The following is a 27,264-nucleotide window of genomic DNA, read 5'->3' on the forward strand; positions in this document are numbered from 1 at the left end:
TAATGGTTCATATAGACTGTATATATATATATATATATATATATATATATATATATATATATATATATATACATATATATATATATATATATATATATATATATATATATACACACACACACAGTATATGAAGGCTGTTATCAGTCTGTATTTATGGGAGGGGTCTTAGGGGGGTATCTCATTCAGGGTGCTACGGTTGCGTTCTTCCGGCCTCGGTGCTCCCCTCAGTTCCTACTCCTCTTCCTTCTGCTTTCCGTGAGGTAGGCCTGTTTCTATCTACATAAGGGGGTGTTTTCTGGGTCTAGGTACCTATCCAGACCCACTGGGCGTATTGCGAATGTTTTACATCTATTCATATCCAATGGTAGTATTGCACATGTTTTACATCTATTCAGACCCACTGGGCATTTTGCTCATGTTTTACATGTAACCATATCCACTGGGCGCTTTGCACATGTTTTACCCCTACCACATATATATATATATATATATATATATATATATATATATATATATATATTAAAGAAACACAATTTGTAATGGAAATTATAAAATGATCATGAATATATATATATATATATCTTATAGATTCAAATGTATAAAATGTATAAAAAAAATGTTAAATGCTAAAAGTCTCACATTAACCATACTGCTTACTAAATTCTACACAAAATACTGTATAAAGCAAACCTGGGCTTCATCAGGGATAGGCACTAACATTGCTCATGGTGGACATTTACTGAGGTCTGCTATGGACCTTCACAAATCTTGCCAAGGACACTGGTGTCCTTATACAGACACTTCGCCTATCCCTGGGCCTCAATTTAATGTTTTTCTAGTGTGAGAAAGCATGGTCTGTTATGCTACCAATATTCATCATTTATTTTAAAAAGTACTGCTTTTCATACATTTAAAAATCAAATTTTATGTAATAATCTAGATTACATTTTATATATTGTTTACCTCTGTTTCTGCTTCTTTTACCTAGAAAAATGAAATTGAAAAAAAACATGGTATTACATTTCTTGGATTTACTTCCTCCTCAACATTTACATAAAGCGAGCAGCAGGTAATGCTAGCAGAATGCTTGGTTGTATAGCGAGAGGTATTAGCAGTAGAAAGAGGGAAGAGCTCATGCCGTTGGACAGATCACTGGTGAGACCTCACTTGGAGTATTGTGTACAGTACTGGAGACCGTTTCTCCAGAAGGATATAGAAATGTTGGAGAAAGTGCAGAGAAGGGCTACTAAAATGGTTTATGGATTACAAAATAAACCTTACCAGGACAGGTTAAAGGATCTTAACCTATATAGCCTGGAAAAAAGATGGGACAGGGGGGATATGATAGAAACATTTAAATACTTAAAGGGAATCAACAAGGTAAAGGAAGATAGTTTATTTAAAAGGAGAAATACTACCACAACAAGAGGACACAACCATAAACTAGAGGGGCAAAGGTTTAATGGTAACATCAGAAAATATTACTTTACGGAAAGGGTAGTGGACGCATGGAATAGCCTTCCAGCGGAAGTGGTAGATGTTAATACAGTAAAGTCATTTAAGCAAGCATGGGATAGGCATAAGGCCAAGCTAGATATAGGATAAGGGCAAGTACTAAAGGAAAGTACTCAGAGGTTGGGCAGACTGGATGGGCCTACTGGTTCTTATCTGCCGTCACTTTCTATGTTTCTATGTAAGACCTGGATTGTATGTTAAATCCATAAATGTGTTAGGGCATCTGTAACCTTTATGCTCATACCTGAAAATTTATTAAAAAAAGTCTTCAAATATTACCCCCTTTAGGGGAAGAGGGTGTGCCTGGAAGCTCTGCCATTATGCAGAAGTTCACCAGTAGGCCAGAATAATGAAGACAGATTTGCTGAGAAAAAGAAGCCTTTATGCACCTCTTTTTGTTGGCCAATCTATCTACATTATTCTGACCTCTTTGTGCTCGTCAGAGCCACGGGACAGCCTTTCCCCCGTTCCACCAATTGGGTGGAAACTCACCAGGAGGTCATGTCGATGGAGAAGCAAGACAGGGATACACAAGTGTTGAAAATGGTAGCAAGACATTCAGAGAGAGTGTGAGGGAATGTGAATGACAGTGTGAGAGAGAGTGGGTGAGCATATGAGTGACCGTGAATGAGAATGAAAGAACCAACAAAATCTAAAAACTATTTTCAGCTCTCTTTGCTTTGTTTTTATTTCTTTCATTGGGGGTCCCTTCTCGTTTTGCATTAGCAAAGCTTTTGATTCTTAATATGAAGGTCGAAAACAATGATCTAAACTATGCTCTAAACCATGATAGGTTTACACAAATCCACTATGCTCCCAGACACATGGAAAAGGTTACATTACTGCTATGGAAATAGAACCTCTATTGTATAACACAATAATAGCAGAGGAAAATAATCACAGGAAAATATGACAAACCATCAGGATAATGTGCTACCTAGAGCCAATTTATTGTTTTCTACTTTAAAGCTTCCAAAATAAAACACTAAAATGCTTTATATATAAATTTGCCACCTCATACTTCTTATACCCCCCACAATCCAACATTACCACTTACCATTAAATTAATGATCGTACTTATAGTACTATCCCTTTGGTTACTTGGGTTTGCCAAGTAATTATTACGATAAATTTCAGCCGGTGAGCTGGCTATAGTGAGAAGTTCACTTTCCATCGTGTCTCGACTTGTAGCCACAACAAATGTTTTAACATTGGCAGTTCGCATTGTCTCAGCTGCATGTATGATACCACCACATGGGTTTCCTGTAATGTGGCCATCAGTAAGGACAATAGCAAATTTCATATCCCCTTCAGACTCTCTTTGGATGGCTTCAGTCATATTATTTAAAGCACAGTCAACATATGTGCCCCGACCAATGTATTTGACCATGTTGATTGCTGTGATAAACGCAGAGGTTTCCTCTGTTAGACCAATGATTGACTCAACGTGATCAGAGAAGTGCAGAGCACCATATTTCCATTTCACTTGGCTGCCTCTTATTTTGACTCCTTGTAACTTTGTTACAAATGTACTGACAAAGATCTTCAGTTCATCCATGAGACTTCCCATGCCAGAATTCAAAGCTACGCTTTCTGATGTGTCAATTGTAAAATACACATTTATAACACACTGGAATTTACCTAAAATAAAAATATTGGAATCAAATAATTTATCATAACCATTATAATAACATAGTATTAAAGTATGCATGTGCACTATTTTGTAATGATTGCTGTTTAATGATATTATTATTGTGAAGTCTATACACATTAATTCATTATACACAAGTACATTTTGAGTAATGCATTTGCAGTATATGGCATATTACATAACATACTGTCAAGGTGATGCCATGTTGGAAATTTAAGATGCAGTGGAGTGGCAAGAGGTGTTAGTATAACCAAATGCACCCTTTGAATTTTCCTACTGTTGGGCTTGCTCCAGGCTTAAACCTGCTAGCCGTCATACATTTTCTCAGTCCCTACAGGAGGGCTGCAACCTGTAAGACACAAATTGTAATATAAAAACTTACCAGCACTTGTCACTGATGAGTTGGGGTTATATCCTGTTTCTAACTGTCCAAAGCACTGGACCAGCCAGGAAACTACAAGAGTGATCTGTAAAATGTTTCCAAACATTGTGCCTTTTCACAGCCTAAATGAAAAAGATTTAAAAACATTCATATTGATCTATATTTTGAATAAGAGCAATAAGTACAAGTAGCATTTTATTCTTTTCAAATCTGGTCATCATGTCCCCATGTCTCATTTAGGACATCTTTGAAGCCAGCTATCAAACCCTATATTTTTTGAAAACTAGACACCCCAAATGCCCAGATTATTTCAAATGATGGTATTTTAACACTTTCCATGGACTAACTCTTTTCATGCCAGGATTTTTGGGACTACACAGTTAATATTTATTTTTTTATTTTTATTTATATATGTATCAGATTGTGATTAGAAAGCTAGGCTCTATTGATTTGAATGGCTGTATGCTCTTTTAAAACATGTGGCTGCTGTCATATTGTATGTGGTGCAGATTGTAGTCCTGTGAAATGATTACATGTGGCCCCTTCAGCAGTTTTCAGTATTGCTGAATGCCTTTATATTGACGCATTACAGCAACACTGTTTGGGAGAAGAAAGCAATCTCAACCTAATGACGTGCCAGGCATGTCAATAATTGTTAAGGGGATGCATTTCAGTGACGTGGCTATCATGTCAATTGTCATCAAGGGGTTAAATAAATTTTAAAATAATCTCTGTTCATATAAAAGGCATGTTACCGTGGGAATTATCTGTCAAGCCTGGTGGGGTTAGAGCTAACAATTAATTATAGTGCAGCATTCTCATTCTATTAATCTCGCTTTATGTGGCAAAGATGGTTTATAGTGGAGAGGTTTGCATTATGTTCTACCTTTGGACATTATTCATGTAAAAAACAGTCCTGTTTTTCAACTTCTACATACTGGCATCAATCTCACCTTATCCTGTGGTCTCACTTACTACAGACTTTTTCCTATGTTCCTGCTTGTATAGAAAATTCGATCAGTTTCTATGGGATGTATGGGATTTATAGTGGGGGGTATGGGTAGCAAGCATTGCAAGTGTTGAGTTAGTCGTTAGTAGACTTGTGCATTCGTCTTCGGGCGAACATGAAAACGAACACGAAGAGTGCGTTTTTGTGTTCGTTCCGAAGACGTGCCGAAGAGAAGACAGCGGTGGTAAAATGTAGGCGAAGACGAAGACACACACCACGAAGATCTTCGTGATCGTCTTCGTCTTCGTCTACCACTCTCCCCGGTCCCTTCCCCTTCTAACTTACCCTGGCATCGCGGCATTGCGGCAGTTCACAGAAGTGGAAATCCGCAGGTTCGCCGTCACGGGTTACAGGGCAGTGCGAATGAGCCTATTGGTCACCTACAGGGACCTCCTCTGGCATCAACCAATTGGTTGATGCCAGAGGAAGACCCTGCAGGTGACCAATAGGCTCACTCGCACGGCTTTTGTAACCCCTGACAGCGAACCTATGGATTTCCGCTCCCGTTAACCCCTTCGATGCTGCGTTAGATAACGGGAGTGGAAATCCGTAGGTTAAAGGGCTGTGCAAGCGACCAATAGGCTCACTCGCACGGCCCCTTAACCCCTTAAGGTGCAACAAGTGCACCAGGAGCCTAAAAGTCTATACGAGCGACCAACAGAGTCGCTCGTACAGACTTTTAAAACCCCAATGCTGCAACTTACCCAGCAGATCCCACTGGTCTCCCTGTTCTATCAGTCAAATGTCCGTACAAGCGACTTTATTGGTCGTTCGTACGGACCTTTAACTGATAGAACAGGGAGACCAGTGGGATCTGCAGGACAAGTTACAGCACCAACAGAGTCGCTCGTACAGACTTTTAAAACCCCAACGCTGCAACTTACCCGGCAGATCCAACAGAGTCGCTCGTACAGACTTTTAAAACCCTAATGCAGCAACTTACCCGGCAGATCCCACTGGTCTCCCTGTTCTATCAGTTAATAAATGTTACGGCACCAGGAGTTTAACAGCCTGTACGAGCGACCCTATTGGTCGCCAGCAGGGGGCTCGTCTGCCATCAACTATTGGCAGACGAGCCCCCTGCGGACGACCAATAGAGTTGCTCATACAGACATTTAAACTCCTGGCGCCAGAGCTGCTGCGGTACGCGTTAACCACGTATTAACCCCTTAACCGGAAAAAAAGGAAGAAAAACCGAACACGAAGAATGTCCACGAATATTCGCCCAAAGAGAAGACAGGAACAGGCGAATATTCACGGAATACGAAGATTTTTTTTTTCCCGAAGACGAACACGAAGAGCCCCCTGGTGCCCAAGTCAAGTCGTTAGAGACATTGTTTGACAACATAGATGGCTGCAGGTGTAACATTCCACCCTTCGCAGCCTGGAATACACACAACCTTGTGCTGCTCATTTCCATCAGCATCCACTAGTGGCCACCCTTGTCACTCTGAACCACTCAGAGTTGTTATCATGTCCAGCTGCACCTTATTACCTGATCAAGCCAGCCTTTATAAACCTGCCCAGCCCTTCAGTCTGGGCCTTGACATTAACGTTATAGGACCGCCAGTTTTTGTTCCTGATCTGTTCCTGAGTTACGGCCAGCGCTCCACAAGTGGACTCCAAAGCTGAGTGCCCTGCAAGTGGGCTTCCTGCCGTGTGCGCCCCATCCAGAGGGCTTCCTGCCGTGTGCGCCCCATCCAGAGGGCTTCCTGCCGTGTGCGCCCCATCCAGAGGGCTTCCTGCTGTGTGCCCCGCCAGCGGGCTTCCATCCAAGAGACTTACCATTTGTATACATTGTTTTACCATCATCTGCAATACAGATCTTATCTGCATATTCTGTCTGTGATTTATATCCTCCGCCTGTCCCAACCCCAAGCCATCATGCATCGTGGGGTACAGATGGAGCCCCTCGTATCCCCTGCACCTGGGCTCCTATCAAACCTGTTCACCCGGTTCGTGACAGCAGGTTAGCCCGTTGTAGCTCTTATGTAGTGCTTCTTAGAGGGAAGGTTGAATAAATGTGGGGAGGGGGCATACATCAATGGTCCAATCATAGTTGACTTGCTGTCCTGCTAAGTGTTTCAGTTCAAGCTGTGTCAAGAACAGCCCCGGAGGGTTAAGGGATAAGGGATGACTAGGCAAAATTTTGGCACTGAAAGTGTTAAGTTTAGTGGCATGTGCAGGGCCAGATGGGAGGGGTTAATTGCCCTCCCTGAGGGGTATATATTAAAGGGGCTTTCACTATAGAGGCAATTATTTTAAAGAACATTTTCCCGCCCATCCCCTATTTTTTGGCATTTGCCAGGTGCCCAGGTTTTTTACGCTGGTATGGTGCAGGAGTTAACCATCTATAGGTATGGTTACTTGTGGTGCACAGAGGTGTAAGTGCAGGACACTCCAGGGGCATTCGCCCAGTGAATCGTATGGTCGTGTGACTGCCGTGCTAGGGGACGCCGGCCGTTCCAGCAGGGATACAGGTGAATACGCCCATACCAGCAGGTTACCTAATTGGTTATTAATTGTTTACAAGTGTGCTTTCATTTTGACAATAAATATTTATATACTGTGTCAAAATGTGTTTGGCTAATAATGGTTGAAATTTTGTAAAACATTAATAAAGGTTGAGTGTCGCGGTGCTGCAGTTATATGCAGTCCGAACCATGGACAAATAAAAATCCATATCTGACGATTAATAAAGTTTTGAAATAAAGAAGTGTCTCTTGTCTTAATTGTGAGAGGGACTGAAAACTGGACGCTACTTTATTCATGTCACTCCATGTGTAATAGACAGTGTCAAGTTCATCTTCTGGACATGATACATAGAAAACATTTTGGGTTTTTCGGGTTACAAAGACTCTGAAGAACCCTTTTTATTATTAGATTTTACTAGACACAAGTCCACCGATCTGTGGGCTGTGATATATAATGTAGCATGTTACCACAGCCTTGAAATACTAGAGGCCTGCTTGGGTAGGGAAGCTTTAGATGGTTGGCATATTACTTAGTAACGTCATGATACAACTTACTAGCTCTGTAGTTCAGGAGATATTATTACTGAACAAGATGTCACATTATTTTCATGATGTGGATTTACACTAGTTATAATAACAAATCATGGTCAACATGGCAACACATGGAGATTCCTTCTAAGTCACTTTACACATGGTAAACAAATTTAATTCAGATGAAATTTTGTTTTGCACTGCAGGACCACCACCAGCAACAGCATCACTGCCCCAATAAATAACCGGATCCAAGTGCATGCTGTGGGACTAAATTTCACCAAACATTGGACCATTTTGGTGAATTGATCCCTCAGAGTAAGGAAGGTGACAAGGCAGCAGCAGTAGTAGTAGTCGGGCACTGGGTACACACTGGCAGACACACACATCCAACCCCATAGTACATACATATTAATTATATTGTGTTGTCCACAAACTAGAGTTTTTTGCAGGTAGCGTAAATGGAACTGTCTTAATTAAATCCACTCAGGAACACTCGTTCAAGAACTAAAACACACTATACACAAGCGCAGTCAAATTCTGTCACCATTATTTATCAATTAATATAATTGTTTTGTGTTGTCCACAAAAGAGGTTTTGGGAACAGTATTTTAAGAACTAAAACACAGTCCCAGGCCCAGTCAAGTACCCAATTTTGTCACCAATAGCAATGAATATAATAATTGTTTTGTGTTGTTCACAAACTAGAGGTTTTGCTGGTAGTGTATATGCGCTGCTGTCTTAAATCCAATTCTGGAACAGTATTTCAAGCACTAAAACATGCTGTGTGCATTCATACCCTGCCCTGTCTAATTTGTCACCTATATTTGATTATCAATTAATTATTAGTTTGTGTTGTCCAACAATTAGAGGTTTTGCTGGTTGCTGGTGCAACTGGCTTAACCCCTTCAGGACCGGTGTCCTTGTACTGCGTCTTCCCTTGAAAACCGCAGTTTTATTTAAATATTTTAATTCCGTGCTCGCGATTCGCTTCAAAGCGATCACGTGCACGGAACCCCTGAAGGGGTTAAACCCAAGTAAAAATTAATCAATTATTAGATAAAAAAATTAAACATAAAGTCAGCTGCAGTCCCCATATATCAGTAATGAACTAACACTATAAACTACTCCAATCCACCTCACCCCAGTAAATCTCTGCTTCAACACTGTCTGTTACTGTAACTGACTCACACTCTCAACTCCCACCAGTCTATGGCTGCTACTGACTAGTTAAAATGGCGTTAGCACACACAAATATATAAAATGCTTGTCCCTTCCCCTTGAAAATGCTAATTGGCCAGAGCGAAAAAAAGTAAGGAAAAAAAATCCACAGCTTGTTGGATCCATCAATCACAGCCATAGCCATCAATGAGACCCCCCCTCGTTTCTTTTAGGCTATTCATTTATGTATTCAGTCATGTATATGTACCCTCCTACACTCTACCTCAACAGGTTGTAATGGCGCCAAATGGCTTGCAATACCGCCAAAATGTGACAAATGAATTGGCGAATTTTAACAAAATTTCAGTGATTTTGGCATTTGTTTTCCTTTGTCTCATTTGGGACCCTCCTTATTATCAACGATTTGTACGAACACACTAAACTGTCAAACTTTGTAAAAAATTATGTTCGTACAAATCCGAGTGCACAAGTCTATTTACTATGGGTCTTATGCAGTTTAGTAAACATACCACAAAGTCTCCCTTTCTTTTAAGAGATGCTGTAGTATTTGTACTGAATTCTCTAAACTTGGAGTTTGCATGTGTCATGCAGGACCAATTAATTTCACTGGGTTAGCTGCTCAGGTACTTTTCTGTTATCTTCTGCCAGCATAGCACTTCCTAATTCAACATCTCATCCTCCCAAATCCAATCCCACCCAGCCTGCTACATTGTACCACAGTTTGTAACGCATACTAAAGCCAGTGAGATGTAAAATGTTCACCTGCAAACTCACAATGCACCTCTATATATATATATATATATATATATATAGGTGCATTTATATATAAATCTTCATATACGGTATACTGTATTATTGTTTTATGTAGCGCCATCATATACACACACATTATTTTGTAAAAAAAAAGACACGACATTTGATAAGATAAATAAGAGAGATTAATATAGGGGATTAAACTCACTGCCTTACGCAGCCAAAAAATACTTGTACCTTGAATTTTGCTTAAAAAAATATTGTATGTAAATAGAATTTGCCTCCTGACCTAATGTCCTATATGTTGTGTTTTGTTATTTTTACTAGTTTGTTTGACATGCAGGGGTGGGCAGGCAATTGCCCCCCAGGCCGCCCTGAATCAACATTAAACGGCCGCCCATTTAAATGGACTATTCGGCCACGCCAGGGTCGTCTTTAATGCCCGCAGCATCCGTGGTGGGCCGGCCGAACTGACCGGCACACCGAGATGCCATGCAGCCACTTTAAAATCAGTAAGCGGCCAGCGTGCCTGCACAGTGCCGCCCAGTGTCCTGTTCCGTGTGACTCCGCCCCCTTGAGTGGCACGTCACATCGTCAATGTGATGGGCCGCTCAAGGGGGCGGAGTCACACGGAACAGCTCCTCGTGACAGCTAGAAGAGCACGTTGTAGGAGAGCAGCAGTGAAGGATGGCAGCAAAAACGTAAGTATTAAAAAAAATAAAAAATAGTTGGGGTAATGGGCGGAAGGGGAGCCATATTCAAAAGGGGGGCCTCATTGGGACAACAATTAAATGCAAAATGGGGGTGGCTAGGGGGTATAGGTACATAACAGGGTGGTTGGGGCACCACATAAATCAATACACAAAGGTGGGGGGTGGGTGGCTGGGTTCTACATTATTGACATTAACAATGCAAAGGGGGCATCAATACACAAGGGAGGGGGGCTGGCTGGGGACATCACATAAATCAATACACAGAAGTGTTGGGGCATAATGTACAAAGGGGGCTGGCTGGGGGCACAAATCCACATGGGACAATACATAAGGGGCATAATGTACAAAGGGGGCTGGCTGAGGGCACAATCCCACATGGGGCAATACATAAGGGTGTGGGGGGAAATACATTAAAACCAAACGGGGGGTGGCTGGGGCATAAATACACAAGGGGGAAAAACAAACAGCAAACCAGTGTGGAAAGCATTTTGGATGTGGGTGTCAGTGTCGCAGAGCCTGTCCTGGTGTGTGTGTGTGTTTGGGTGTAGCTGTGGCAGAGCCTGTCCTGGTTTGTGTGTGTGTTTGGATGTCAGTGTGGCAGAGCCTGTCCTGGTGTGTGTGTGTGTGTGTGTATGTGTGTGTGTGTGTGTGTGTGTGTGTGTGTGTTTGGGTGTCGGTGTGGCAGAGCCTGTCCTGGTGTGTGTTTGGGTGTTGATGTGGCAGAGCCTGTCCTGGTGTCTGTGTGCTTGGCTGTCTGTGTGGCAGGACCTGTCCTGGTGTGTGTTTGGGTGTCGGTGTGGCAGAGCCTGTCCTGGTGTGTGTGTCTGGGTGTCGGTGTGGCAGAGCCTGTCCTGGTGTCAGGGCGGGCTGTTTAGGGACAAAATTGGCTCACGCTGGGCTGTTTGGGGACAAAATTGGCTCACTCTGGACTGTAATTTGTTAATGTTATCTTGGTGCTGGTCGGGTTCAATGTGGGCAGTGTGGACACCAGGGCTGGCTTTGGGGGTGTGCATCCTGTGATCTATGCCTGTAATTTAGGGGGTTTATCTATACCTTTAATGCTTAGTTGTTATGTGATTTCCAGTTGATCTGTACCTGCAAAGCTGTTTTTTTGTGTTATTCTGTTGATCTTTATCTGCTATGCTATGTTTCCATACATTATTTATGTATACCTGCAAATACAGGATTTGTATTTCTTATTCAGTTGATCTATACATGCACGTGCTGTTTACATGTGTTGTTTATTTGATCTATACCTGAACTACAGGGAGTAAGTAAAACAGAGGTGTGGCTTAGTGAATGAGGTACAAAGGGACTCTGGGGATGATTACAGGCAGGGGCCCAAGGAAATGCCTAGGGTCCAATTTTTCCATATTTAAATTTAATTATTTTACAAAGATTAGCTGTTTTTTAAAGTATTACACATTTTTTTTTACTCCCAGTCCCATCACATTACATCAATATGCATTAGAAAATCAGGAAAAGATGGGCATGGATGGTGTACTGATTCGGTGGTGCAATGGGCCACTTGACTAGACTTGCCCCCCAGACCTTAGGCTGCCAGCCCTCCCCTGTAGACATGTATGGAGAAATAATGTTTTTTAAAGCATTATAGCATGTGATACAATGGTTTTCTTAGGCTAGCTATCTATGAATAGCTAACTTTCCCTAGGTAAAGTGTAAGCTGTTCTTAAGATGGTCACCTAAAGCTAACAATAGCAAAGCTGAAAAATGGCCTTGCCTCCCAGTGGAAAGAATGTGCCCGGAATAGTACCTGTTGTCCCACATCAGCCATGTGTTCCTGGACACATATCATTTTTCGCATATTGCTGACCAGCACTGGAAAATGTTGCCTTACAGTATGTGGGATATATAAACTCATGGAAAGGAACCAATTACTTAGTTATACATCCCACATACTGTAGGGTAACACTTTACCTGTGCTGACGAGCAATATATGACAATTCTGCATCCTAGAAAACACAGCTGAACCCCTGATGCAGAAAGACGTAAGCCAATTCTTCCTATTTTTTATGATTTTTACATAAAGTTATGAACTAGAATAAAAACACTGCCTACTAGGTGCTCTAAATTACACATTTCTGCCTGAATGCCACCCACTTAGAGCTTTAACACCTTTAGTGCTAGGCAGCAGTGCCTTAGGTAAGCAGTTAAGGAGTCTCTGTCTCTTTATAGTGTACTACAAAATATAAAGAGATCTTGGAAATTGTTATAGTCTGTCCAAAACAGTTTAACAATCCAATTGTGTATTATTTAGTTGAAAGTGGCTTTTAGTCATGTAAACTTATCATAAATTCTCCAAAATAAATATACTTTGTGAACTGTGGCAAATCTTCAGAATTTAGAGCAAATATATGTGCATATACATTGATCTCACTGCAGTGTTTCTTTGTGTTTATATGTTAAATTTCTCTAGCCCTGTAACTGATTGGTTTTATGTTCTGCATCCTCTATTCTACAGATGTATTCCAAAGTATTTTTTTTAGAAAACATTTGAAGATTTCCTACCTTGTCTGAAAGTTGCTCAGCTGCATCAAAGCATTAAGCTACAAGTTAGTTCTGCTAAAACACAGTTAATAGATGCATTCTTTGTGAACACCTGAAGAAAGTTGATCTTTTCAATGATCTTTTTTGGTATGCGCCTGCCTTTACTACCTGCCTGGACTTGAACAGCTTAATACATACCACGTATTCTGGTTTGCCTCCTCTTGAAAAAAAAAATTAAAAAAAAAGATTTCTTGTATACAATAAATATTTACATTTTTGCAGACCCAATGCTACGTATCATATAAAAAGATACTTTTTAGACTTCAAAGTTTGGTTGAAACATTGACCATTATTCTTGGGTGTTTTTATAAGCATGCAACTTACTTTATTAAAATTAATAAAATACTACAGCTTATAGTTCAGTATACTAAAAAACATGTGCAGTGGTGTTTCCAAATTAACATAAGCAATGTATGTTTCTTGGTATACAATGGGAAAAGTCATCTAGCAAACTAACAGTTTGTACTAAAGTAAAAAAACTGCAAATTTACTAAAGTTTATATCTTGACGTACATGTCCTCAACTGCAGCAGTGTTGATGTGAGTAGAGAAGACCAAACAACTCATTAACACATAAGTTCCTTGCATGTTGGATATTAGAAAAGGAAAAGGTGTGATAAAGAAAAGCGATATACCTACAAGATGTAAAAAATAGGTGGAATTGAAGACAAAGTTAAATAAAATTAAATAAAATACTTTCCCAGTATATTTTGCTTACAGCTGCCACCCGAAATCAACCATCTCCAAATGTGGGATATTAGGTCATGATGATGACATGTGAGCCCATGACCTGAATGAGGCCAATTCAAATCAATGGAGGATACAATACATCATCCTACCATTTGGAGGTACAGATTTAATTATTTTTGTTTCTTTGGCAGTGGACAGTGATTTTCCAGTAATGGGAGTTGTGATCAACAAAAGATAATCAACTCATTTTTAAAATTAAATTAACTTACATAAATAATTATATGTGTTCTCATTATTTTCTTATTTTTTTGGAGTGGAGGGGCTTTTTATACAGGAGGGCACCTGTAACCTCACAATTCCTAATTCCTGCATAGTAACTGAGAGTAGGGTATTTTCTAACATGCCAGCCATCTGCTCTCATAATAGAGAGCAGCATGCTGGCACCTTTAGTGTTTTTTACTATCGTTGGTAATCATGGTAGTAAGCCATATTAGGCCACCCTCTCCATGTGCAATGAGATCTTCATTTTACTTGTTTTATGCTTAGAGAAGCTGGTAATCAGTCTATGAAAAATATACCCCTTTCTCTTGTCCACAGAGAAAGTCTCCATGTTCATCAGTAAACTCCAACTTTTCTGTTTCAGGGAAGTCTTGTGCAATTTAACCTCCCCACCTAACAGGATGGGGGGTGGGGGGCACAGGGCTTAGATGCCCCAAAGGTTTTAAAATGCCACCGGGATGGTAGGTGAGCCACACAATGAGCTTGTGCCTCCCATAGGGTGTATCACTAAAAATTAATCTCCACATCACTGAGTAGGGGATAGGAATAGAAGTAGTGGTTAGTTGAGTTAACTCGACATTAGTCTCAAGCCCTCACATGTAGATACTCACAAAACAACTTGCATATTCACTAATATACAACTATTATTATGATTATTATTTATTGTTATATATAGCTCCATCATATTCCGCTGTGCTGTACAATGGGTAAATAGGACATGACAAGTAGTATATAACATAACAGTTACACAGGTGAGAAGGGCCCTGGTCAAATGAGATTACAAATATTTAGTGGGTATGCTAAAGTTATGTTGTGAATGTTGACATGCAAGGGCTTGAGACTAATATCGAGTTGTAACTCAACTGACCACTTGACTTCTTAGTGAACAAAGCCAAAGGTGTTTCATGGAGGAATGCCCTATGTTCTCATAACTCTCCCACATAATATAGACGGAATGTAACATGAAGTCCAAAATCACTGGTATATTGTGAGATATCTATGACCAGGCATACCTCTTCAATATGTAATGAAACAAACCACCAATTTTCTAAATTGGTAAAGTGGAACACCTCCCCCAGCATACTTTCCTGCACACTCCCCCTCCTGCAGGCATACTGTCTCCATACACCTTACCAGGGACCTCAGCTATACTCTCTCTGCACCCCTCCTCTAAGGTATGCTTTTGCAATCTGTGCATGCAATGTGCTATTTTAAATAGAAGGGTTTATACAGAGGAAAATGACACCCCACGCTGCAAGGGTCAAGTTTTTTTTATATATATATATATCTAAAGGATATTTTTTTGGACAAGACTGTATGGTGAACATGCAGCACATTATCTGCTAAATGTGCTTTGTGCTACATTATTACACCGACACTTAGATGATCTTTCTTTCTGGCTGGATACTTTCAGTCCTACTTTCTGACAAGACTATCTATGTGAAACAAGGACAGCTGTCCTGGATCCAGACTTCATTAGCAGATGTAACTTTGGTCCCCTCAACATCTGCTATATTTTGGTGGAGGTTGGTGCACCTGCCATCACAGAGCTATCTTAATTGTTCCTATCTTAGGGCATGCATGTCCCTGTTGTTGGAGAGCACCAGAATATGATGCTTTTAATGGCAGATAGAATTAATAAAATAGTTATATGTACGGTATTTATTCTAGGTATACTATATGCTGCAATCTCCCACAATGGGTCAACATGATCAGAGACAATGGAAGAGGTCTGTTTCTGCTAGTGAGAAAAGGGACAGTCTAATCTCCCTAACACCTCTATTATATTAAAGTACCATGCCCAGTGGCAGGACAGTGCTCTTATTGAAACAAATGGAAAGTACACCTGTGCACTGGGATCTAAACAGACCCCAGCATGCAGCGTTCAACAAAACCAGTGCAGGATCTGACTGTACATCATATGCTGGGATATGCATTTGGCCAAATGCATCTCCTGCAGGACATTAGCTGGGGGGGGCAGAGGCAAATGCATTTGGGGGGATTTTACAGAATCCCCCGTACATTTGCAAAACAGACCACACAAATATTTAGGGGCCATGCACCTATCATACACATGAAAGTGCATATGATAGCTGAAGTGTCTCTTTAATATTTAGATCCATTTTAAGTGCAACATAGCTTTTATGGTGTATACAAATGATCATTCTGCAATAAGGGCTGGCCCTTACATGGGCCCCAGTGGGTCCATGGGACCCAGGCGGCACTTTGACAGTGGGCGGCAATTTGCTGCCCAAGACATGTTCTTGCATAGATTTGTAGAGAAAGAGAAGCATTTCTGCATCTCTCTTTCTCCACAAACCTATTTGCATTATTCTAGCTCCCCTATTGTAACTCCCCAGTTCCTTCAATCAGGGAAGAAGGTGTGCCCAGAAGCTCCACCTTTTTTTGGAAGTGCACCAGGAGCAGAGGCGTAATGCATTATCCTGCTTAAAGACGTCAATGCCATCAGGGAACACCATGTCCATGAAAGGGTGTACATGGTCTGCAACAATGCTTAGGTAGCCATTACATGTCAAAGTTACATCCACATGAATGGCATGACCCAAGCTTTCCAGGCAGAATATTGCCCAAAGCATCACATTGTCTCCGCCGGCTTACCTTCTTCCCATAGTGCATCCTGGTGCCATGTGTTCTCCAGGTAAGCGACACATTAACACGCGGCCATGTAAAAGAAAACATGATTTATCAGACTGTAAAAAAAACCATGATTTATCAGACAAGCCACCTTCTTCCATTGCTCTGTGGTCCAGTTCTTACGCTCATGTGCTTTTTGTAGGCACTTTTGTCAGTGGACAGGAGTCAGCATGGGTACCCTGACAGGAAGCATTGTGTGTTCTTACACTTTTCTATCAGAACCAGTATTAACTTTTTCAGCAATATGAGCTACAGTGGCTTGTCTGTTGGATTTGGCCACATGGGCCAGTCTTCGCTCCCCTAGTGCATCAATGAGCCTTGGCCGCCCATGACCCTAACGCTGGTTCACTGCCTTTCCTTCCTTGGGCCACTTTTGATCACTGACCACAGCAGACCGGGATCACCCCACAAGAGCTGAAGAGATCCTCTGACCAAGTCGTCTATCCATCACAATTTGTCCCTTGTCAAAGTTGCTCAGATGCTTATGCTTGCTCATTTTCCTGCTTCTAACACATCAACTTTTAGGATGTAATGTTCACTTGCTGCCTACTATCCCCCACCGACATGATGAGATTATCAGTGTTTTTTCACTTCACCTGTCATAATGTTATAGCTGATCGCTGTGTGGAGCTGTAAATTACAAAATGCTGTCTCTAAATTGTCTAGAACCAGGGAAAATCTGTCCCTGGGATAATATACATGGGTTTAAGAAAAAACGGGCAGATGGGCAAACATACAAATTTACCTACCTGTAAAAGTTTGCAATAATCACTAGTCACAGATTTACGGCACTTTTTATCTCCAAGATGTTAAATGACCATGTTTAACACTAACATTCCTGGTCTCATATGAAAAACTACATAACATAAGAGTGGCAAGGCATTACAGGATTGGAGAGCAACCGTGTTACAGTAATAAAGATCATATTTTGGTAATTGGGTGAAATTGTGAATTTCATGTTAAGCACCATTAAAACATGTCCTCTCTAGCTGTCAGCCAAATATGAAGAATATATCAAATAAGGACATGCATGCTCAAAGGCAGCTGTTGCTCTCAATTATTAGAAATAATAGAAGAGTAAAAACTCTGCCCAGTTTGGCATCAAATTGATGTGAAACCAAACATCTGTTCTAATTTCCACAGGCATAAGCCCAGGGTTTTTGGATTAATAATTCATAGACACAATTAAGCTTGAGGGGATTGATAGCATTAGAGCTCATATTGCAGTTATAAAGTGTAAAGTCAAATGATAATAAATGCAATGTGAAATATTAGGTTTCATGCATTACTCACAAATTTCTAAGAAAATGAACACAATTAACAATGAGATACTTTGTTTGTTTATACATATATGTAAGGGGCTACAAGCAAGCACACTTGCACAGTTTCACCATTGGGTGGTAGTGTGGCACCAGATGTACACTAACTACACCTTTTTTTTTATTTTCTTGCAGGAGTATCTAGGAATATATGGTGTGAGAATGATTTATGTGGGTTAGTGTATGCTTTGGAAAACACCTGTTTTCAAAGTGCATCTAACTTATCTAGATAAACAAACGTGCTTGTGAACTTTGATATGTCTTTGAGCCATCAGTTATGGCCATCACCTGCCTTATTCTTTTTCTTTTCCCTGTCCAGTGATTCGCCCTGGATACATTAACAAACATTGTACTTCCAAATACAGAGTCTTCCCAGCAGTCCGGGGACGCAATTTACCTCTGCAATTGTCACTTCCTGTATAAATATCTCAAACCAGTAAATTAATTAGGCACAATTTTTCAATTCCGCTTAACCGCAACACAGTTGTACTTGGTGAGATGTTGAGCAAAACCTTAACTAATTACTTCCTTGTCGTGAAACAAGCTCCCTTTTCCATATACCCTTTTAATGCTACTAGAAGCAACCATCTATGAGCTCCTCCTTCTATAAGGCCAAGTCTTCTTTGCATAACGTATAGCGATATAACTGAGTTCAATCTTTTAACTCACAAATCAGTCACTGCAAATTGACACTAATTGGGTCTTGGAGTTCTTTAACTATATGCCACCAGGTAGTGCTTACATTACATCTGATGATAATTCAATATTATGATTAATTAATGTGCATTATTTTTTTATCATGAGGTATACTTTCATCCTTAAGAAACTGCTTTAGAATTTATTTAGAGTAATTGCAAAACCACTAGTCAATTGATCTTCTTAATGTTACCGTATTTGCTCGATTATAATCGGGGTCGTCTTATAATCAGACCTCAAATAGGTCTGACTATGAGATGACTAAGATCCAGATCCCCCGCAGCTGCAGGGGACCTGGATCCTCCTGTCTCCCCCCCCCCCCCGCCTTCTGAGTCCCCGGTGTGTAGCTGGGGCAGCGTGGTAGATGTCTACGCGATTCGCGTAGACAACTTCCGCTGCAGCAGGAAAGAGGCGTGGCTAGCAGCGGGGGTTGTCTGTGTCCATCGCGCAGACCTTCCCCGGCTGTCAGAGATCAGAGTTCCCCGCACCGGACGCAGACAACCCCCGCTGCTAGCCACGCCTCCTTCCGGCTGCAGCGTAAGTGCGTGGGATCTAAACGCTGCCCCGGCTACATGACAGGGAAGACAGAAGCACTGGTAAGTTTGGGGGGGGGGAGTGTTAAATGGGGGGGCATAAGGCATTTCTGGAGGCAGAGTGCTCTGTAAAATGCCTTTTAACCCCCTTAATGCCACTCTGCCTCCAGAAATGCCTTTTTAACCCTCTATACGGCACTCTGCCTCCTGAATGCCTTAAACCTCCCTATATGCCACTCTTCCCAATAATATGCCTTTTAACCCTCTAAATGCCAGAGCAACATATAGGGGTATAAGGCATTTCTGGAGGCAGAGTGGCACATAGGTGGTCAAAAGGCATATCATGGGGCACAGTGGCATATAGGGTTAAAAGGCATATCGTGGGGCACAGTGGCATTTAGAGGGTTAAAAGGCATATCGTGGGGCACAGTGGCATATAGGGGGTATAAGGCATTTCTGGGGCAGATGTGCATATCTGGGGGGCAGGTTGGAAAATAGAAGGAAATAAAACCAAAATATTTTTCTCAATCATAGCTTTTATTAAAAAAAAATAGTTTAGATGAATTAACATTTACTGGTAAAACTTTTTTCCTATAGGGTCGTCTTATATTCAGGCTTTTTCTTTTTTTTCTAAATTATATATTCAGATTTTGGGGGTCGTCTTATAATCAGGGTCGTCTTATAATCGAGCAAATACGGTACTATTTAAATTGCTTTCAAAAATTGTTATGGTTTTAATTTTAACCACCTTACACCTTGTGCTGGTAATTATTTGCTCGGGATTAATTTAATTATTCTTCCTCATTAGAATATTACTGTAGAATCAGGCAAGGAGATGGGAAAGCGTTTTCAGGAAGGGAATTGTTATGCTGGTTTGGCACTGATCTCATCTTCCCCGAGGTAATCTAATCTCTTTTAACCCCTTAACGACAATTGCCGGTCCTGGCACGACACGGAAAAGCATGTGCTTTACGACAATTGACGTGCCAGGACCGGCACGTCTTTAAACGGGTGCAGAAAGCGATCTGTTTTCGCTTTCTGCACCCAAAAAACGTTGCTGAATGCCTCGACCTCGAGGCATTCAGCAACGCCGCGATCGGAACGAAGGGGCCATCTCTGGCCCCTCCACGGGGCGTCAACATCCGCCATACTTTGTATGGCGGCGGACGCCCGTTTTAAAAGCGTTAAACTTAAACTTAAATGGTGTCGCTGGAATGCCTCGATCAGGAGGCATCCAGCGACACCAAACACTTACCTTTCGATGGGCTGTGACCGCTCCGGAGAGCGGTCACAGCCGCAGCTGCCGATGATCTTCGCAATCAAGCAAGATGGCCGCTGCCCTATATCAGGAACCAACACATTTTAAAAGTTCGCTAGATGGTCCAGACCATCTAGAGAACTTTGGCTCCACTTGCAGGTTGAATACAGGTACTGCATTCACCATGCAAGTCAATGGAACCCAGCTTTCTAATCACAGTGTGATTAGTAAAAATAAATTAAAAAATAAAATAAAATTAATAATAATTAGAAAAAAATAGTAAAAAACTAGTAAAATGTAAAAATCATTTCCCACTTAAAAAAGACAAAAAAAAATATATATATAAAAAATATTTTTGTGAGCAAGTCCTAAAATTAGCATATTAGCTTAAAACAATTCTCGCATGGAAAGAGTTAAAATACTGGCATATTAAATGCCCGTGGGGTGTCTACTTTTAAAAAAGGTATGATTTGATGGGGTAAATTGAATTGGCCAGGTTCAACAACGTCCCAATTAACACCGGGGGAAGGATGGCCACACACCTAATTTCCAATTAGAAAAATGCACACGTACCAAATGTGGCCTTTTAGTTCCCACAAAAATGACAAACCCATGCATGTGGGATATCACTGCACTCAGGAGATGTTGCTGAACACATTATGGGGTGTCGTGTGACAGCGGCATATACCAGGAGCTGTAAATTCATACATAAAGTAGGTGTGTGTGGAAAAAATACACACACAAAAATACTACTGCAAACTTTGAAAACATGCTGGTGGTAAAATGTGTGCATGCAAAGAGTTAAAATACCAGCATTTAAAATACCCTGTGGTGTCTAGTTTTGAAAAATATATGGTTTTGTTGGGCACACTGAAATGGCCCGGCTCAAAGATGTACCAAATAGGGCATGGGCAGTGGATCCCCAAATGCCAAAGTTCAACATTGAAAAATGCGCATGCCCCAAATGTGGCCCTTTTGCCCCCAAACGGCCAGGCAAAATCATTCATGTGAGGTATAGCTGTACTCAGGAGATGTTGCTGAACACATATTGGGGTGTTTTGTGATAGTGACATAAACGAGAACCTTTTAATTCATACCTGAAGTAAAATGTGTGTGACAAAACAAATGCAAAAAAATGACTACCACAAAGTTTGACAAAAACTGGTGGTAGATATGGTGCATGGAAATAGTTAAAATACTAGCATTTGGAATACCCTGGGCTGTCTAGTTTTCAAAAATATATTATTTGATGGGGTAAATTGCATTGGCCGGGTTCAAAGATACCCGAAATGGCACATGGGGGGAAGAATTACCAGATTTGGAAAAAATGGCTTTGAAATAGCAAAACGCTACCTGTACTTATTGCCCCATAATGGGTAGAAAAAAGCAAAAAAACATAAAAACATTGGGTATTTCTAAACTCAGGACAAATAGTAGAATCCATTTAGCAGGTTTTTTCATTACCTTTTATAGATGAGTAAAAGATTTTTCAACTAAAAGTTAGAAACAGTCATTTTTTTCTAAATTTTTCACCATATTTTATACTTTTTTTAGTAGTAAATAATATGATACAATCAAAACAATGTCATCTAAAGAAAGCCCTTCTTGTCCTGAAAAAAACAATATCTAATGTGTGTGGGTTCAGTAAACGGGAAAGAAGAAAATTACAGCTAAACACGAGCAGCGCAGAAATGTTAAAACGGCCATTGTCACGAAGGGTACAAAAAGTAAAATCAGCCTTTGTCACGAAGGGGTTAAACCAAATACCTTTAAAACAGTTACACTATTTAAAAAAAATCAGAAGCAGTAAATGAACCGAGCTAAGCTAAAAGCTAGATAGTTCCTTTTTAAGTGAGTTGGAATGCTTTACACTTCACCATGTAAAAGAAATGCTTGAATTGGGCTAACATTTTATTTAACCCCTTCGTGACAAAGGCTGATTTTACTTTTTGTACCCTTCGTGACAATGGCCGTTTTAACATTTCTGCGCTGCTCGTGTTTAGCTGTAATTTTCTTCTTTCCCGTTTACTACTACTTTATGTATGAATTTACAGCTCCTGGTATATGCCGCTGTCACACGACACCCCAATATGTGTTCAGCAACATCTCCTGAGTACAGTGATACCCCACATGCATGGGTTTGTCATTTTTGGGGGGAACTAAAAGGCCACATTTGGTACGTGTGCATTTTTCTAATTGGAAATTAGATGTGTGGCCATCCTTCCCCCCGTGTTAATTGGGACCTTGTTGAACCCGGCCAATTCAATTTACCCCATCAAATCATACATTTTTTAAAAGTAGACACCCCATGGGCATTTAATATGCCAGTATTTTAACTCTTTCCATGCGAGAATTGTTTTAAGCTAATATGCTAATTTTAGGACTTGCTCACAAAAATATATTTTTTATATATATATTTTTTTTTTGCCTTTTTTTTTTATTTTTTTAACATTTTTTTTCAACTTGAAGGTTCCCCTGATAGTGACATCAGTGGGAAATTATTTTTACATTTTACTGTTTTTTTACTATTTTTTTTCTAATTATTATTAATTTTATTTTATTTTTAATTTATTTTTTCTAATCACACTGTGATTAGAAAGCTGAGCTCCATTGACTTGCATGGTTGAATGCAGTACCTATATTCAACCTGCAAGTGGAGCCAGAGTTCTCTAGAGGGTCTGGAGACCGTCTAGCGAACTTTTTAGACTTTTTTGTTTCTTTATTGAATTTTCCCGGACCGCCGCCATCTTGCAGATGGCGAAGATCACCGGCAGCTGCGGCTGTGACCGCTCTCCGGAGCGGTCACAGCCCATCCAAAGGTAAGTGTTTGGTGTCGCTGGATGCCTCCTGATCGAGGCATTCCAGCGACACCATTTAAGTTTAGGAGGCGATCGTTGATCGCCTCCTAAACGCTTTTAAAACGGGCGTCCGCCGCCATACAAAGTATGGCGGATGTTGACGCCCCGGGGAGGGGCCAGAGATGGCCCCTTTGTGCCGATAATGGCGTTGCTGAATGCCTCGAGGTCGAGGCATTACAGCAACGCCGTTTCGGTGCAGAAAGCGAAAATAGATCGCTTTCTGCACCCGTTTAATGACGTGCCGGTCCTGGCACGTCATTTGTCGTTATCGACATGAATTTCCGTGACGTGCCCGGACCGGCAATTGTCATCAAGGGGTTAAAGACAAGCTTTCGAGAGTCTAAAACAATCCCATGGCTACCCCAAACTACACAGACTTTAACATCAAACATTTGCTTTAGAGAATAAACTTATCTAGTGCCCTATTATATAAGAGAAAAATATCTTTTAATGTTGTTTAACGGCTATGATTACACGTAGGAAGAAAATTCAGTTTTCCTAAACATGTTTTCTAGAAAATACAGCAATTTACACTTTGGGCAGAATAAAGTGACTTTGTCAGCCTATAACAATGAATGTTCCTGGAGATTATTTCCCTGTTTTCCACTGATGTTTGCATCCATAGATACTTGGCTAAAACTTACTCTTGGCAGGAAGATATTTTTCAACACTGTTCATTTGTTTTCTGTGTACAGATGGATGCATATGCTCTCATGTCAGCCCCACAATATGTATATCAGTCAATAGTCTTCTGTGATGTACTCCCCTGCTTTTTTCTCATGTGAACGCAGTCCTCCTACTGCCGAAACATCTGCTCTAGGACATTCCTCAGGATGGTTTTTCCTTTTGTTTAATATATTGTTTCACATTTTCTTAAGCTGCTGTGGCACATTATGTTATTAAAAGTCCTACACACACATGCATGGTACCTTTCAGTAATGACATATTAAAAATGTTCTTTTCTCCATAACTATGTAATCAATGGTTAATGGGCCAACTTCTGATAAGACTGAGCACAATGGCACAACTTCCAATATAAATGATTCTCAAAAAATAGTACAAACAATACTTTTGAGTAGCTCTCACATAAACAGACATTCACTGACAGATGCTCATACATACTCTCCATTATTTTCACATACTAACACTGATACTCTCTTGCATGATGCTCTTGTTAGACATTAGCTTGAAGATGAGATGGTGCCAATCAGCATAGATCGTGTCTGTGCTCTCTTTTCTTTTTAACACATTTTATTGACAAAACAAGAAATGGCAGACAGGTTCACAAGGTTGAACATTTATACTTGCTAATTGCTAATACACAGACAACTCTGTCCAGTGGGAATTGTGGATGGAAGCGTAATAGGACTCAAGTCCCTATTTCCTGTCTTAAGAACATTACTTTAGTTGGCTATTAAATAAACAAAACACAAACTGTAATATTAACATTATTGTCTCCTTACAGAAATACCTGATATATCTCACATAAAAAAGTTGGCATCCGGGTCCCGACCACCTGATCCAGAGGGCACTCAAACCCCCAAGACGTCCTGATTGCGGCCACTCCCCTCCATCCCTTCTCGGAGCATCTAGCTGTCAGACATTGCCCCCTGATGGAGTTGTTTGGCAGGCCACCATTTTGTATATTGAAAGCTTGTTTGGATCTGATGTCTTGTTTGTATGTCAAGAGTCTTAATAAAGAGTTCATGTGTTGTAAAACTTTGGCATGAACAATGGCATAGTGGTAGGCCCCACTATGAAGTCATGGGTAGTGGTATCTATGTCATAGTCTATGACTGGCTTGCAGTAATGCCTGAGTTCCAACCAGATTATGGAGAAGGTCTGTGTCTGAGGCTTTACATTTCAAACAGGAAGTGTTTCTCTTGATACTTGTCGTCCTAGCTAACTTAGTAGTGACATAACACCTATGCAAAAGTTTGTACAATAGTTTCCGGAAATACGCCATTGAAAGTGATTTACGTTGCATATTAAAGTCAGCCATTATATCTTGAAATTGAATATGCGTTATGTATTCCGTCCACTTGTTCAGTCTCCTTGAGAGGGCCTCACAGTCCTCCTGTCTGAAGTAGGGAGTTGCATAAATTTACTAAGGGTTTTCAATATTTGTAAAATTCTGAGGGAAGGCCATGTGGGCTGGGGGCCTTGTCTAGTTTAAAGTGTTAAAGAGTAAATAAAGTCTTCCTCTGTTATGGGAGCATTCTGTGTTCTCTTTAAAGTTACCATCACTATGAAGGCTGTTGGCAATTAACTTGTTATTGCACTTGGCAAAGCTACATCACCTCACCTTGGGTGCACACTCTCTGTTAAGACGCTCATGTTTAAAGAGATTGCCTGGCTGGTGGCTTCTGCCAATTAAATGGCAGAACATAAATGCTGACTCTTACAGCAAGGGATGCTGTGGAAACAGCTTCATCAACTTCATCACTATGAGCAATTTCTAGTATAATAATTGCAATTTTACCTAGGACATGTTATGTCAGTAAGACATAAATAATCAGTGAATGGAAATCATTTTAAGAAGCTTGCCTTCAAATTACTGGTAATTCAAAAAATTATGTTACATGTATTAATGAAGGGACTATTGTGATGTTGTTAATTGTTTCAAATAATAAGTAGCTTAATAGGACAAATCATAGCTGTGGTTTAATTTAATTTATGTGTCAATAATTACTTAATTGATTTAATTAATCAATAATTACTGTTAGAATGTAAAGTGTATTTAATTTATTAAACAGATAGTAATGTAATTGTATTGTAAATGCAGTTAGACATTTTTTGAAATACTTCATACTTTAAAGACATAAAAGTTTAACAATTTAAATACTCTTTCCATTTTACATCGCTTACCTAATTCTACCTTGCCAGTTACGTATATCTATAGATTTCCATTTTTGCTATATGTAATTTTATAGCTACTATGGCGTGTGTCAATAAATATACAAAAAGGGGAGCGCACTACCTGAAAAGCATAAAAGGTATACACATTCAAATTCCCAGGTGGCTGCTAGGAAAATAATGACCAATAAATACATAAAACAAAGCACAAATTCAGTGCATACCTAGTGAATACCCATCTAAGGCATAAATATTGGGGATTCCATATGGCCATATATTGCTTAACCCGCCACTACATCAATGTACCCAGGGTTTGGAGTCCTAATTTTTCATGGCTATATTGCTTACCAAGGAGCTTAATCAGTGTGACTATGCTGCATTTTAACCTAAAAGAGACTCTCAAGCAATTTAACCCCTTCGTGACAACGGCTTCATGACGATAACATTTCTGCGATGCTCTTGGTTAGCTGTAATTTTCTTCTCTCCTCTTTACTGAATCCACACAAGTTATCCCCTTAACAACCTTTGACGGTTCAGGGCCTTCACACAAAAACTGTCACTTAACTACCTTTGATGGGCCTGAACTGTCATTAAATTAAATAAGCTTAGAAAGTGATCAACGATCACTTTCCTCGCTTAAACGGTGTTGCTGTAATGCCTCGATGTCAAGGTATTCAGTAACGCCGAGATCGGCATCAGGGGCCATGTCTGGCCCCTCCCCGGGGCGTCAACATCCGCCATACATTATATGGTGGCGGATGCCCGTTTTAAAAGAGTTTAGGAGGCGATCAAAATTTTTTTTTTTGCATTTATTTTATTTACACGTGATTAGAAAGCTGGGCTCCATTGACTTACATGGTTGCATGCAGTACCTGTATTCAACCTGCAAGGGGAGCCAGAGTTCTCAGGAGGGTCTGGAAACTTCTTTATTTTTTTAAAGGATCTCTCTGGATCGGTCACAACGCGTCCTGGGGTGGGTGTTCGGTGTCACTGAATGCCTCGCTATCGAGGCATTTCAGCTAAACCATTGAAGTTTAGAGCATTATTTTTTTAAAAAAACTTTCACAAGAAAGAAACCCAAATTAATACTTACATTGTTGCCAAAAATTATGGACGCTTTGCACATTTTATTAATTATTTTCAAAGTATAAATTCACTGAAGTGCCTCACTGACTGTCACGCACAGTGAGGTTGGAGCCACTGATTCAGGTAGGACTACAAGGAGCAGACTGGAACAAGGCCAAAGTCAAGCCGAGGTCAGGGTGCCAGAAGTCAGAGTAAACAAGGTCAAATACTGGAGACTGTAACAGAGGAGTTGGCACTATGAAACATAGGCACGACCA

The 27,264-nt window shown here is 40.4% G+C and overlaps 1 protein-coding gene across 1 annotated transcript in view; it reads right to left on the minus strand.

Annotated features, from left to right (window-relative positions):
* LOC149278644 (collagen alpha-2(VI) chain-like) overlaps nt 1-27,264 on the minus strand; it is a 100,467-nt gene that overhangs the window by 34,568 nt on the left and 38,635 nt on the right. Inside the window, exon 2 of the mRNA XM_089501914.1 lies at nt 2,573-3,156. Coding sequence (XP_089358040.1) covers nt 2,573-3,156 — 584 coding nt within the window. The remainder of the gene's footprint in view (nt 1-2,572; nt 3,157-27,264) is intronic.

Source organism: Sceloporus occidentalis, unplaced genomic scaffold (assembly GCF_023333645.1).
Source record: "Sceloporus occidentalis isolate IW3139 unplaced genomic scaffold, rSceOcc1.0.p SCAF_187, whole genome shotgun sequence".
NCBI classification, from domain to species: Eukaryota; Metazoa; Chordata; class Lepidosauria; order Squamata; family Phrynosomatidae; genus Sceloporus; species Sceloporus occidentalis.